A 14,990-nucleotide genomic window follows, 5' to 3' on the forward strand; every position below is an offset into this window, starting at 1 on the left:
TCTTACCGATGGAGCCACCCAAGCGATAGCGCCCGCTTGTTGCCTGAATTCTGCTTAACATGTTCTGACGGTGAAGGCTTCTAGGCTGGAAGACACGTAGATTATTTTAGTTTGTATAACTACGGTACGTAGTTTACAGTACCTACATGCGTGCAGGTAAACAGACCGTTGCGCAATACTACGTAGTGTTATCAGAGAGGGCGGTAGCACTCTCTATGTAGGGATGCTTAGAATCTAAAATGGCGGCTCATACAAAAGTATCCAAACGCATCCGAACCAGATCTCTCAGAACTCCTTACAGAGATCTCGGACAAACGTAGCGCTCAACTTCAAACGTTCCTAATGGTGACCAGACTATCACCGCTGACACTAAGCGCTCCAGAAACCAGTTATCGGAAATATAAAAACTGATTTATTCTTTCACATTTCACATTTCACATTTGTCAGCCAGGCTAGCGCCTCACTCGAAGCAGCTACAACGACGAGAGTCACACCAAACGATTCGCTCTGGTCTGAAAAATTGCACTGACCCAACAGATAGAAATCTGCAAGGTAACGTTGTATCAGTCAACTGATGCCATGCAGTTCCATGCACGTACTGCTTTCTACAACGCCATGTTGTTCTTGTCACGTGTGTACATGTGACTACTTTTTGGAAGCCTAGCTGCAACCTGCAACTGCTACTACAAGCTGCTTACAGTTGCGTGTAGTTGAACATGTACAGTACCACTATGTTCAACGGCGCGGCGTCCTGTCTGACTTTCTGTGCATGTAAGCGTGTATCTCTTCCGTGGAACCCTACGTAATGGAAGTTGTTTATAGATGCAATCAGTGTTATTAAGTCCATCCGTCAGCTGCTACGTACTTCCGTGTATGCTGAGCATAACGTGGGAGTTGTCTAAAGATGCAATAAAAGATTGAAATCCCGGCAGAGCTGCACACGTTTACTAGGACTGTCACTTCCATTTCAAACTACACAAGCATAAAAACATTTTGTGAAAATGATGGGTATGTAGGGATGGGTACGTACCTATGTCATTTATGCCCATCTCCTACATCACAATAAGGTCACTTGAATAGAGATACAGTAGCTAAACCGGAATGTGCAGAGTCTAATTACAGCCTAGAATTTGTGGCCTAGAAAGGGAGGGAATGGGACAGAGAATGCAACTTCCACGTGGTCTCTCCTGGGGTTTTGAGCATGAAATTATTTTCACATGTTCCAAATGTTAGGCACTCGGTTTACTAAAACTGTCATTTCCATCTTCAGGACATACACACACACACACACACACACACACACACACACACACACACACACACACACACGTGCTCGCGTTATATACTTTTAACATAGCTAAAAATATATGAAACAAGTCCAAAAACATTTTGAAAAAATGATGGGTATGTACTTATGTCATTTATGTCTATCTCCTACATCACAATCTTTTTACCTATATCGCTTGCAGCAGTTGTGAATGTGATGTAGGAGATGGGCATAAATGACATAAGTACATACCCATCTCTACATACTCATCATTTTCTCAAAATGTTTTTGGACTTGTGTAATTACCTTTAGCGTACATGTCAATGCATACGATTGATGTACGTACACACTGCTGGCCCGAACGCTGGTAAATCGACGTAAATAGCACGTAAATCGAATTTATGATCATCGTAATTTACCGTAATTTACGCCGATGCTACTTGTAAATAAACGTATTTATTCGTAAATGGCCACTTTACGTTCATTTACGGTCATTTACGTAGCAATTACGGGTCATTTACGTAGCAATTACGGTCATTTACGTTAATTTACGGTCATTTACGTAGCAATTACGGGTCATTTACGTTGCAATTACAGGTCATTTACGTTCATTTACGGTCATTTACGTAGCAATTACAGGTCATTTACGTTGCAATTACAGGTCATTTACGTTCATTTACGGTCATTTACGTAGCAATTACGGCTCATTCACGGTTGTTTTACGTAGGGTTTACGACTCAATTTACTCTAACTTACGTCTATTGACGTTGCAAAAACCGGTTTATCTCCTGGTCATTTACGTAAAATTTACGTCTACTTACAGCCTAATTACTTTTCAATTACTGTCATATACGTAGCATTTACTACCCAGTTATATATGCATGCGGTAACGCGACAGATTGTTGAAAATAATTCTAATTCAGAGAATCTTTTATTGTAAATTCATACAACACAAATTACAAATCACAAGTTAATTAATTAAATTATTTGACAATGTTGTTTCTTCCATATAATTTCTCCTATGAGGAAAAGATCAGTGATAATATGAGCATGAGTGAGATGCTAATGTCTCAATACATTTAATTCCATTGATGCCAGTTTTCTTCCTCTGCTTCCCTGTATAATCATTTCCCCATCAATAATTTGAATGATTTCAATTAAAAAAGAATCTGTATCAAAAAAGATGTCTAATAATTATAAGTCACCCTATACTAGAGTATCCATTTGTAGAATACCTATCATTTGGAAGTTGTCAGCTGGAAACCCCAGAGCCACCGGACAGCGCGTCTCATGATGCAACAGCAGCACCTGTTGTCTTGGAGTTGCTACAGTACCAGCAGCTGTCCCCAGCTCTGCATAAACTATTTCACCTGTTACCATGGCAGCAAATTGAATTGAAATTATTGTGTTAATGAATTGCATTTGTCACGTGCACGAAGAAACCTGTATAAATAGTTTCACACGTTGCAGTTGGCGACAACTGCAGATGTTCCAAATCTACGTCTTGACCACCAACTGGCTGGAGCTGTTCGTGCAGAGATGGATCAAATCTAGAGTGCTGAGACGATCTCGAGCTTGTGTCAGAATTTGCTGTCGAAGAACGAGGTCTTCGTCTAGATATCAAAGCACGAGACGAAATTTATGAAAAAGATGCATACAACAGTGCAAAAAAATGTACGCTTACTCTCTGTCATACTCACGCCGTTTTATTCTCTCCCGCATGTCTCCCATAACCTGGGCAAGACCTACTCTAGAGTAGACTTTGACAACATGTTTCCACAGACATATGCATATTAGCTATAGATCACCGATCGAGATCACGCGAAGAGATCATACTGACATCTGAATCGAAGCTTACCTCCTTAGAAGCCTTTTGTAAGTCTGCTCTAGAGCAGGTCTTGCCAAGGCTATCCGCCGCCAATCTAATTTCTGCCTAGAGAAACTAGAGCTATTAGTATGCACGATGCAGTACTAGTTATTTGATCAGTCTACGAACATCGATTTTTTGTTAATCATGCACATACCTAACTAGCTTACCCTGTATCGTAAGCGTTCTCTTGTCCCTTTCATCAATTCAGGTGGTCCATCCATGATTCCTGGCAGAAAGCGTATAATGACAGCTCTACGCCTATCCACTCGATTGTATACTGCGTAGCCCCTCCCATGGGCGAAACCTGATCATGATTGACGGCTCTATCAAACCGTTGGTCTCTAGAGCCTTTGTCTACGGCTTACATTTGCATGAACTGAACGGGGGTATCAATCTTAATTAATGAAGATGCATGTTCAAGAGCTTCTCCTAGTGCCAAATGATTCCACTGCCAATGGATAGAAGACAACTCCAGTTGCGATGACATTGGTTTAATAGCGATGGTCCTTGATTATTTCCCCAGATTCAGCAACAGCTCCCGCATGGAATGACTTGCTATTTCACATAAGCGTCTCCAAAAAAATTCTTGACAGTGACTTAATTAACTTAATTGAAAAAGCAGGTTTTCCCTGATTGAAGTCATGATGCTATACATCTCTTAGACGGTCTCCGCAATTAGCGGAGCGACGTTGTTTACGACGGACTCCCTAGATACTATTAGATTTCATTATTATTATTATTATCATTATTGTTATTATATATGTATATCTTGTTTTCTTGTGACATTAGCACCGTGATTCACCATTATCACGTGTACACGCGTTACAAATCAACATGTAATGATATAAATAGCAGGATCTTCTAATATTCTCATACTTATACCAGCTGCTGATGGCGTATTGCATTATATGTTAATTTAGATGTAAACGTTTTCACCGTTCAGGCGTCCGGAATGAGGTTGCAAGCTAGAGTGAATATGATTATTCTCAAAAATAGCTTAGACAGTCGTCTATTATGACTATGAGGCAAGTACTGGCTCGTAAATCGACGTAAATATCACGTAAATAAACGTAAAATACAAAGACACGTAAATTACCGTAATTTACGATCCTCGTAATTTACCGTAATTTACATATCCTCGTAATTTACCGTAATTTACTATCCTCGTAATTTACCGTAAGTTACGATCCTCGTAATTTACGCCTCAAAGTGCACGCGCAAAACTACACTTCAAACGTAAAATACGACCTAGGATCGTAAATTACGCAAGATTTACGTGTCTTTGTATTTTACGTCTATTTACGCTCTATCTAGATACGCTGATTTACGCAACATCGCTAGGTCATAATGACACGTGCACTGTGTGATTACACTGTGTAATCATGCACAGTGCATGTGTCATTATGACCTAGCGATGTTGCGTAAATCAGCGTATCTAGATAGAGCGTAAATAGACGTAAAATACGAAGACACGTAAATCTTGCGTAATTTACGATCTTCGTAATTTACGTGGCAAAGTGCATGCGCAAAAGTCACTTCAGACGTAAAATACGACCCATGATCGTAAATTACGAAAATATTACGTGTCTTCGTATTTTACGTCGATTTACGTGCTATTTACGTCGATTTACGAGCGTGCGGGCCAGTAGTGACAGTAGTCTTACCTGAAGGTGACTCCATTGCAACCAAGGAAGGTTTGTTAAATTGCGACGATCAAGAACTACGCAGCACAACGTTCGTGTGCTTGGCTCGAGAGTAACGTTACAAATGACTAGTGCGTAGAGACAGCTGGTACAGTCAGACCTCGTGATTCCGACCACGTTGGTCTGGCTGACGGTGTCAGATTATCGGATAATTCGCAATCAAACCTCCTTATCTAAGTTGTCGGACTAATCTGCTGATAAAACTCATAATGACATGTGGTTACTTAACATACAAATCAATTCTACGTTGCTGTGAGCGTACAACACTAATATGTTGCAGTTTACTATGCAAAAAGAGGACAGCACGAGTCTCATCCTTGAAATATAGGAAATCTTGTTCCATAAAGGTTGTTAATTAAGTTAAAGTGTGAACTGCAACAAGTGCATCAGACAAGGTGACAGCAGGTGGTGGATCACTGTCATCATCTTCATCTCTCGTCCATATCTGTAGCAGTAACCAATTCCACAAATTTTTCATCAGTCGGGGAGTGGTCTGTTTCAGCAACTGAGTCAACATTGACGAAGTCACTGGCTGACATGTGATTGGGTAGACTTCGGATTTTCTTGCTTGTAAATATAGATTTGGCGCTTCTGCTCTCCACAGATCCACGCGTCTCCGCTTGGCAGCCATGCGTGCGACACGTGCAATGCAAATATGACATTGCGCATGCGCATGTCGGATTAGCTAGCGATATTTTTGTGTCATAGTCGGAATCCGAGTGTCGGACATATGAGACTAAATTCAATACAAAGTGATCCATGTAAATTGGTTTCACATACATCTGTGTCAGAAAGTGCGGGTGTCGGATTATCGAGTGTCGGAATAACGAAGTCTGACTGTCTAGCGATGAATGATAGTATTTCAGCAGATGCTCAACCGCAGACTATGTAAGTTATTTTAGTTTATCATGCATATTAGGCGCAACGGATAATTGAACGCCTGAATCGGATAGTTGAAAGCAAAATACTATAGTAGGCACCATAGCCTCTTGATTAACTGTCACGTGACAGTAGCGCGCTTGTTTAGATGGCTTCTGACAATGTCGTTTTGATAATATTGACTATTTTGCTGGAATAGGATTGCCCTAAAAGATGTAAGGGTCGTTAACTAGGGGAAAAAATCAGTAGCTACGGAGAGAGACAAGACGGTGTCCTTGGTCATCGTCATGCAAAATCCTACTAGCAGATGCTGAATCAGTGAAAACCAACAGTTGGTCTGACTCGGCGACAAAGCAGCCCAATACTTCAAAATAAGGCGTTCCTAGACTGTTTCTTTTGCACCTCCCGGATGTTCAAGTTCCTAGTGGAAACAGTCGCTTTCTTGAACTGTTTTAGTTCTTAGACCCATTTAACAGCAAGACCGGCTGAGTGCGTGCTAAAGACGCAGTTAATTGTGACAAGATCGAGAAACACTGCAATGTTATCTTTTCACAAACAGATAATTAAAACAGATATCAGGTTGTTGTGATTCTTACAAGCATGCAAGCGATAGACAAACAAGCCAACAATTGTCAAGTCAAAGGTAGAGCAAAAAAACAAGCACTGCTTAGTACAAATTTAATATAAAACGCCGAAAGAGCAAAAAAATCACTACCAAAGACTTCTCTACCTTTTGTTGCATTAAGATTAAACCGACGTTTCATGATGATCTGTGGTCTCATACCATATGTGATCCCCACTCTTGCTGTCTTGCATAACTGCAGTGACATCCATGTCTTCATAGAGGGTTGATTCAGCAGTCATTTCTGCAACTGTAAAATCAAATTTGATGTGGTTGACTACATTATAATTAAAGTGCTTTGCTAGCACAATATGAGCTACTACAATAATCTATATCTATAAAAAAAAGTAGGCCCACGGGCGCAGCCATTTTGAATTTTTGTTTCGTAATTGCTCGCAAACTGCTATTCCTTTCCGCTCTTCCTTTAGCACATAACCTTCTCTCTCTACTTTCGTAAAGCAACTGGTGCTCTTCGCGGTGGCTAGTACCCTGTACTTTGCTTTGTGTTGGGGTTTTTTAAAAATCGTGACGTCACAAAACGTTTCTTCCGTATGCGCTCGCAAACTACTGCATTTCCTCGCTTTTCTTTTAGCATGCGGTCTTCTCTCAGTTTGGAATAGCAACTGGTGACGTTTCGGTAGTCTGTGTCCTATACCTAGGCGTTGCTGGCGTTCATCTGTACTTCTTGATGTCATCCTATGCCTACTCATTGTTGCGTCACCTATTGTGACGTCACAACGCTCTGCTGTTTGACTAAAGCGCGAAAAAAAGTTGTCATTACAGCAAACCCGCCTGTACACTGTCAAAATGCCTCCCAAAAAGCGCTCTCTGTCTGCTATTCGTCAAAGGCAAAGCGACGAAAGTTATCACTGCGAAAGGAAAACCATAACGAATCTACTCGCCAGCTTGACTCACAGCGCTAGCGAAGTGCCCGTCGACGAATCGCGAAAGCTACTACAAAAATTTCTTCTGCAGTCAATGAAAGAGTTAACGATGAGCACCGCTGTCTTTCGCAACACGCGCTTAGCACGTGCGTCAATAATCACGTACTTCTAAAATATTCTTATACTTTCTAACCAAGTTGTCTCCTTTTTGGAACTGTGTCTATGTAGGCAATGCGTACCGTCATCAATGCTTATGGAAAATCTTAGTTATAGCAATACCATAAACGGTCCTTTGGCGTACAGGTTCTCCTCTAGCTTGCATGTCGCCGTCATTTACTAAACGTTTCTAGAGTATTAGATATCTTACACTGAAGCCTACTCCTAACAACATTGGCAAAGTAACATCAAGTGCAAACATTGCGAAGCACTGACATGGAAGAAAGAACCGCCAGGCATCTGCTGCAGTGGCGGAAAAGTTTTGTTATCCGCCATACCCAAACCGCCTACCCCATTGGTCAATCTCCTTTTCCTCTCAAACACGCGAGCGTATAACTCGGCTTTTCAGATGACGTCCTTTGGATGCGGTGAAATTAAAGCTCGCACCGGTTGGAATCCCTGTTTCAAAGTTCAGGGACAAATCTATCATTCTATCGGAAGTCTTGCTCCTCCAGAAAATTCTACTGCTAAATTTGCTTTGTCGGTGATGTTATGGCCAACATGATCCACGGACCATGCGGAACCCTCAACAAAAATTCGCCTTGCATGGTTGACAACTACTGCTCGAAGCATATTCCAAAGAATTTCTGTCGTGAAACTCAATGCTCCAATGACGAATATCCACTTTATCGTCGTCCATGGGTGTCTCCGCTTAGATAACCGAATTTTATTATGCTCCAAGAGTGTACACGCTGGAATTGTGTTAATTACCTTAATTAATTGGCCCGGGCGAAGAACGGGCTACATGGCTTGTTATTAATACTGGTAATGCGTGAACCTCCGTCGAGCGTCGCTTCGAATGAAAGCTACGAAGCAATACTCATTGGGAGTAGCTTCTGTCCGGAGTGGAGCAAATTTATCTTTCCCCCAACCAGCTTGGTGTACGTATGCAGAGTGTATCCGAACACCGCGGCTGCCGACGGCTCCTTCCACCGACGGTAGACAGAATAGAAGCCGTCTAAACTGTCTATATAAACAAGTCCAAAAACATTGTGAGAAAATGATGGGTATGTAGAGATGGGTATGTACTTATGTCATTTATGCCCATCTCCTACATCACATTCACAACTGCTGCAAGCAATATAGAGTGTGATGTAGGAGATGGGCATAAATGACTTAGGTACATACCCATCCCTTCATACCCATCATTTTCTCAAAGTGTTTTAGGACTTGTTTCATACATTTTTAGATGGAAATGACAGTTTTAGTAAACGGAGTGCTTAGCATTTTGAACACGTGAGAATACTTTCATGTTCAAAACCCCAGGACAGACCACGTGAAGGTTGCACTCTCTGTCCCGCCCCCACCGTCCACCCCCACCCTAGGCCACGAATTTCAGGCTGTAATTAGACGCTGCACATCCCAGTTTAGCTACGGTATTTCTTTTCAAGTGACCTTTAGCCTGGCTGACAAAAGTGAAATGTGAAATGTGATGTGAAATGTGAAAGAATAGATCGGGTTTTTTTACTTGCCCATAGCTGGCTTCTGAGGCGCTTAGTGTCAGCGGTGATAGTCTGTTTAGACTTGTGTAGTTTGAAATGGAAATGACAGTTCTAGTAAACGTGTGCAGCTCGGCCGGGATTTCAATCTTTGATTGCATCTCTAGACAACTCTCACGTTATGCTCAGCATACACAGAAGAACGTAGCAGCTGACGGATGTACGTAATAACACTGATTGCATCTATAAACAACTCCCATTACGTAGGGTTCCACGGAAGAGATACACGCTTACATGCACAGAGAGTCAGACAGGACGCCCCGCCGTTGAACATAGTCGTACATGTTCAACTACACGCAACTGTAAGCAGCATGTGGCAGCAGGTGGAAGTAGCAGCTAGGCTTCCAAACGGTAGTCACATGTACACACGTGACCGGAACAACATGGCGTTGTTGGAAGCAGTACGTGGAATTGCATGCCAGCAGTTGACTGATACAAGGTGACTTTGCACATTTCTAGCTGGTGGGTCAGTGCAATTCTTCGGACAAGAGCGAATCGTTTGGTGTGACTCTCGTCGTTGTAGCTGCTTCGAGTGAGGCGCTAGCCTGGCTGACAAAAGTGAAATGTGAAATGTGAAAAGTGAAATGTGAAAGAATAAATCGGTTTTTTTACTTGCCGATAGCTGGCTTCTGGGGTGCTTAGTGTCAGCGGTGATACTCTGGCTACCATTAGGAACGTTTGAAGTTGAGCGCTACGTGGGTCCGAGATCTCTCTAATGACTTCTGAGAGTTCCGGTTCGGATGCGTTTGGATACTTTTGCATGGGGCGACATTTTAGATTCTTCGCATCCCTACATAGGAAGTGCTACCGCACTCCCTGATACATATTGTATCAATTTCCATACATTAGCTACTGTACAGTGAACGGTAGCGGTAGTTGGCGACGTGCGTTAGCAAGGAAGTCCCGTACGTAGCTCGCGCACTATTCAAGTTTGCGCATACTACGGCAGCAAGATTGGATGCTCGTAGATTTTCAGGTAGCGCTACTTGAAACAACGTTTCTGTTGTTTTTGATCAAAAATTGACGTCTTTCTGGCTAGATGTTCTCTCATGTGAAACAGCGCGTAGTGATTGGCTGCCCGGCCATTGTTCCTCGTTATCACGTGCGACACAAACAAGAATAATGCGTCGTGATTGGTCACTCGCTTGCATACCATACATTCCTGTAGAGTGACACCCATATATGGTCATTTCTTGGCGTACATAGTCAGCCAGCCACAGAGATTTAGGCAAATAAAAACCCCTTAGTATATGCTCCTCGCAAGTCACGTGACTTCTTTGAAGTCCCGTCCCTTTGACTCGTAGCTTTCAACTATAGCCATTAGGTTTATCTTTTCATCTATGTACGCGAACTGTGGTGTGTGTGTGTGTGTGTGTGTGTGTGTGTGTGTGTGTGTGTGTGTGTGTGTGTGTGTGTGTGTGTGTGTGTGTGTGTGTGTGTGTGTACTCGCGTATCTCCATAACGGTGAGTCGCAGCGCCACCGAATCTTGCTTGCGCACGCCAAACGATGGACGTCGAAAGTGAACCTGTCGCCGTCTTCCGGACTTCTCCCGCGACGACGCGATTTCCTGCCGATGGAACCCGCCTCTACTTGCGCGCCAATATCTCCATAACAGCGTATCGGATCTTCACCGAGTTTAAACTGCCCGTTCTCGACGTCGAACCTTACGCGCGGAGCGTGTCGACTATTGCGAGCGACATCCATGAAAGCAAGACATTTGCGCATATCCGGGTCTCGAAAATAACGCCTACCCTTCGCTTGGCCGTGTAACGCTTCGAAGACTGCCCCGTTCGATACGCCTGTTCCCCGCAATAGCAGCAAAGTCTTCGAAGTGACGACACGACCTCGAACTATAGGCCATGATCATATAGGTCCCGCGTAACATGCACGTTTCGACCATTGATCAACACAATCCGACGACGTCACAAGAGACTTGCTAGAAATATCGAAAACGGCACCGAAACGAGATATAAAGTTTCTCAATGTCTTAGAAACCGTACAGTACAATGCATAGAACCAGGCATAGAAACGTGAGTTTCTAGAGCGCGTTATTGGGAACATGCGCTAGACTCCGTCATATGTGACGTCAAGGCCGATCGAAACCGCACGCGAATATGTCTGGAAAGGCCCATCAGATCTCCACTGAATTTAAACTGCCCGTTCCTGACATGGGACGGTACGTATCTGGTATCGTTTAGTACAGGGACGTCGAAAAAGGCAAGATATTTGCATATATCCGGGTCTTTGAATTTTAATTGTTTTAATGGGATATTAATTATTAACTAACAAGCAATAATGCAATCAGCCCCGGCAATAACGAGATCTGCAACTGGATATATTCTATTTTAAGATAATCGATCTCAGAGCGGGATATCACTGAACAAGTTTATAACTTTGAATGAAAGTCTAAAGAGATACACTTCATAATAAATTATAACGGGGTGAATGAGATAGTGGGTAGTGCAGGAAATGTTCATTCTGGCACATATGGTACAAATGTGTTGGATAAAGATATTTTTATTTTTGGAATTGTTTGTATAATTCCAAAATGTGTTATCAACGCATGTTGTAATATGATGTTCTCACCCCATTTCTACAACTTGAACCTGACAATCGATAATATTATGTGATTCTGATGCACATGGTATAAGAATGCTGGATATATATATATATATATATATATATATATATATATATATATATATATATATAAATTCTAAAAAGGCTAGAAACAGTAGATTGTGTTATCACGCATGTTCTGTCTGATACAAATGGTACAAGCTTGTTGGATAAAGATGTTTAAATTTCCAAACGACTCCAAGCATTCAGATTTGTGTTATCAATGTGAATATTTTTATATATCATTTATGGTACAAGTATGTTAGATAAATGTATTTAAATTCTAAAAAGGCTCCAAACAGTGGATTGTGTTATCAATGCATGTCGTAATGTGATGTTATCACCCCATTTCTAAACCTGACAATTGATAATATTATGTGGGTTTACATGGATATTACCATTTAAAGGAACAAACATAAATCACTTAAATATATATATATATATATATATATATATATATATATATATATATATATATATATAATAAATTTTTGTAAATCATGTACACATGAATTATATCGTGACGAGTGCATTTACTGTATTGTTTGAGAATCAGAGGATGATAAACCAACCACTAATCCCACAATGCGTAAATGTAGATCAGAGATCATTCTAATGCTGAACATATATGTATATGCACAAACTGTGGCTTACACTATGGTTATGATTATGCACCTGAGTACATTAATTGATATGAAAATAAAAACAACATTAGGAGACACTCTGTTTATATAAAAGAAAGTACTACGTTGAGAATACTCTCCCAAAGTATAATCTAACTTACACAAAAAAGTGAATTTCTCAGGTACTTTCATAAAGTTGCAGAGTCCTACTGTAAGATACAAACTAATACGAGCAGTATGATTGCATCAAATGCTTTAATTATATTTTCCACAAGATATTTTGACTCATGAAACTTCCAGAAAAGGCAAAAATTTGTAATAAGGAAACAAAAAATAAGTATAATATTAAATATTTGGAAACAAATTTGGGACATAAATAATTGTTGGTAATTATAGGTTCTCTAAAGTTTTCTTAGGAACACAACTGTTACATGATTTAGAATAACCTTTCCATTTAACTAAATATTTATCTAACATACTTGTACCATACATAAAAATATTCACATTGATAACACAAATCTGAATGTTATACGAACAATTAAAAAAATTAAAATATCTTTCTCCAAAACATTGTACCATGTGTGCCAGAATGAACATTTTCCTATACTACTTGAGATATATATTTCATGAATGCATACAATGATAAATTAATTAATTCACTACAACTAATAATAGTAGAAGTTACTAACCATTAGTAATATTCATATCTATAATCTGCCCGTGAGGAGAACGGTAAGGTGAGCAAGTATATAGTTGTCTACTGTCTGGACATGCTGACGTTTGCATAGCTCCCTGGTTATCAGGAGCACCTTTGACTTTGATAAAGAAGCAAGGCGGTATAAGCCCAATAGCAATTGGTGAAGATTTACGCTCCACATTAGTTATCTCTGTTATTGGCAGTAAAGTCAGACTTGCATGATTTATTCCTACCCTATGGCCAAGTCAGCGTTGAATTACCTAGGGGTTTGGATGTGGCTATTCATGCTTTGTCAACTTGTACTGATTCTTATGGGTCAGATACTGATCTCTGCTGCCTGAAGGTTGACATGACCAACGCCTTTAATGAATGTCATCGCCCATGCTTTCTTAGACAACTAAAAAATTGAATCTCCGGCTCTATTTGGTTGGTCACAATGGAGCTACCATTGCGCTGGCCATCTCCATTTTGGTGACACGGTGGAGCAAATCATCAGCCAGAGTACAACAGGGTGACCCTCTGGGACCTTTGTTGTTCTCTTTGGCTCTTTGGAATTGTTGGATGACATTGAGACTTTGGAAGGACTCAAACTCCAGTTACGGTATCTTTACGATGGTGTTTTATAGGCTCCCGTTCTGCTATAGCTTCTCTACTTGATTCATTATTGTCAAAGGAACCATCTTTTGGCTTACACGTCAACTTGAAAAATGTGAGATTTTTCTGGCCATCCGGGAACCAAGAATTTCCTGAGTTTGATAACGACGTTCAACGTAACTGTTCAGGTCTCTAATGGGGTTGATTTCCTTGGTACCCCAGTCTACCGTTCAGACTCCTATTAAATGTGTGTCCAAACGAGTTGACAAGGTGTTAGTTCAACAAATCCTCAAGTGGAATTACATGTGCTCAAGAGCTGCCTTAGCCTACGCAAGATGAACCATGTCATAAGAACTGTGCCACCTTACAAGATTTATCAGTTGATCAGATCTGACACTGGTTTGCGATACAGTTCCGAAAAGTTGTCAATCTCCTCTATCTCAGATCAGGCCTGGCAACGAGCAACTCTCCCTATTTGACATGGTGATGTTGGTCTTCAGGAAGCTAGCAGAACTTCATCTGCAGCCTTTGTTGGAAGTTGCAACTCATCGCGTCAACTTTCAAATCAACTGATACACAACTTAATGCCTCAAGCCCACAATGAAGAAACCTGTAGTTCTAATGTTAGTGATAAAAGTCTTGACCTTCACATTCCTGGCGAAATTCAAAGTAGACAACATCTGACAACCTTACTTTCACACATGAATGGCTGTATATCATCAAAGTGGACACAACATGAGTTGCAGAAGTGTTTGGATTAGTCTCGAAGTTCCAGACCAGAGAGCACGTAAAGCGCGTGAACTCTAGTCTGGACCAAAACAATACTAAAATGATTCGGAAGTACTTATCAAAAGCGATGCTAAATGATAGTCTAACAGCGTAGGATCGTTTTACCTAGATCAACATTTCATTTGTAAATGCCATGAGATATCACGAACAAAGAAGAGACGTCTGCCGTGTTTGCGGTGATATCTTGGTAGACGGCATGAAACAACGACTCTTTGATTCTTCGGCAGACAACTAGCTAGTCTAACCGCTCGACTGGCAAGACTACTGCTCGACCAGTTGTCAAAGGTGATGGTCTAGCGACGCTGCTGTGCATGTCCTGTCACCCCAAGCTTGAAAATATCGAAGAACTGAAGCTGAAACTAAAACTAAGATGTGTGCGTGCACTAGAGTCTTCATCATGGCTCTGGTGTGCACGTAGCCGCCCATGAGGATTTCACACGCTGCAATCAGCGTTAGTGCAGTTAGCATAACCAATTACTGCTAAACCAATCAGAATTTACAACCGACATTCCGGTTGTAAGGAGCTGATTGGCTTGGAAGGCTATTTCCAAAATCATTTTAGTATTGACTTGGTCCAGACTAGAGTTCACGCCAAAGCGCGATCTCTGGTCTGGAAGTTCGAGGCTATGTTTAGATGACAATCTCAAGTCCGACATGGAAAGAAATTGTCAAGCAAATTGCCATATCGTCTCCTCGTTCAGGGAGTTGGTTGAGGGCAATTCCTAAC

At 41.2% G+C, this 14,990-nt stretch overlaps 1 protein-coding gene and 1 long non-coding RNA gene across 2 annotated transcripts; both read right to left on the reverse strand.

The window, feature by feature from the left end:
• Positions 1-2,329: 2,329 nt before the first annotated feature.
• On the reverse strand, positions 2,330-3,819 carry LOC134189179 (uncharacterized). Its single transcript, XM_062657418.1, has 6 exons — positions 3,305-3,819; positions 3,126-3,200; positions 2,952-3,064; positions 2,711-2,880; positions 2,503-2,637; positions 2,330-2,436 (listed from the first exon to the last, which is right to left on the reverse strand). The coding sequence occupies exons 1-6, from the start codon at positions 3,356-3,358 to the stop codon at positions 2,330-2,332; spliced, it is 654 nt and encodes a 217-aa protein (XP_062513402.1). The 5' UTR covers positions 3,359-3,819.
• Positions 3,820-6,242: 2,423 nt separating this feature from the next.
• On the reverse strand, positions 6,243-9,050 carry LOC134188930 (uncharacterized). The gene is made up of 2 exons (XR_009971408.1): positions 8,910-9,050; positions 6,243-6,591 (listed from the first exon to the last, which is right to left on the reverse strand). It is a non-coding gene; the product is annotated as an uncharacterized LOC134188930 (long non-coding RNA).
• Positions 9,051-14,990: the final 5,940 nt, after the last annotated feature.

This window comes from Corticium candelabrum, chromosome 13 (assembly GCF_963422355.1).
Source record: "Corticium candelabrum chromosome 13, ooCorCand1.1, whole genome shotgun sequence".
NCBI lineage: Eukaryota > Metazoa > Porifera > Homoscleromorpha > Homosclerophorida > Plakinidae > Corticium > Corticium candelabrum.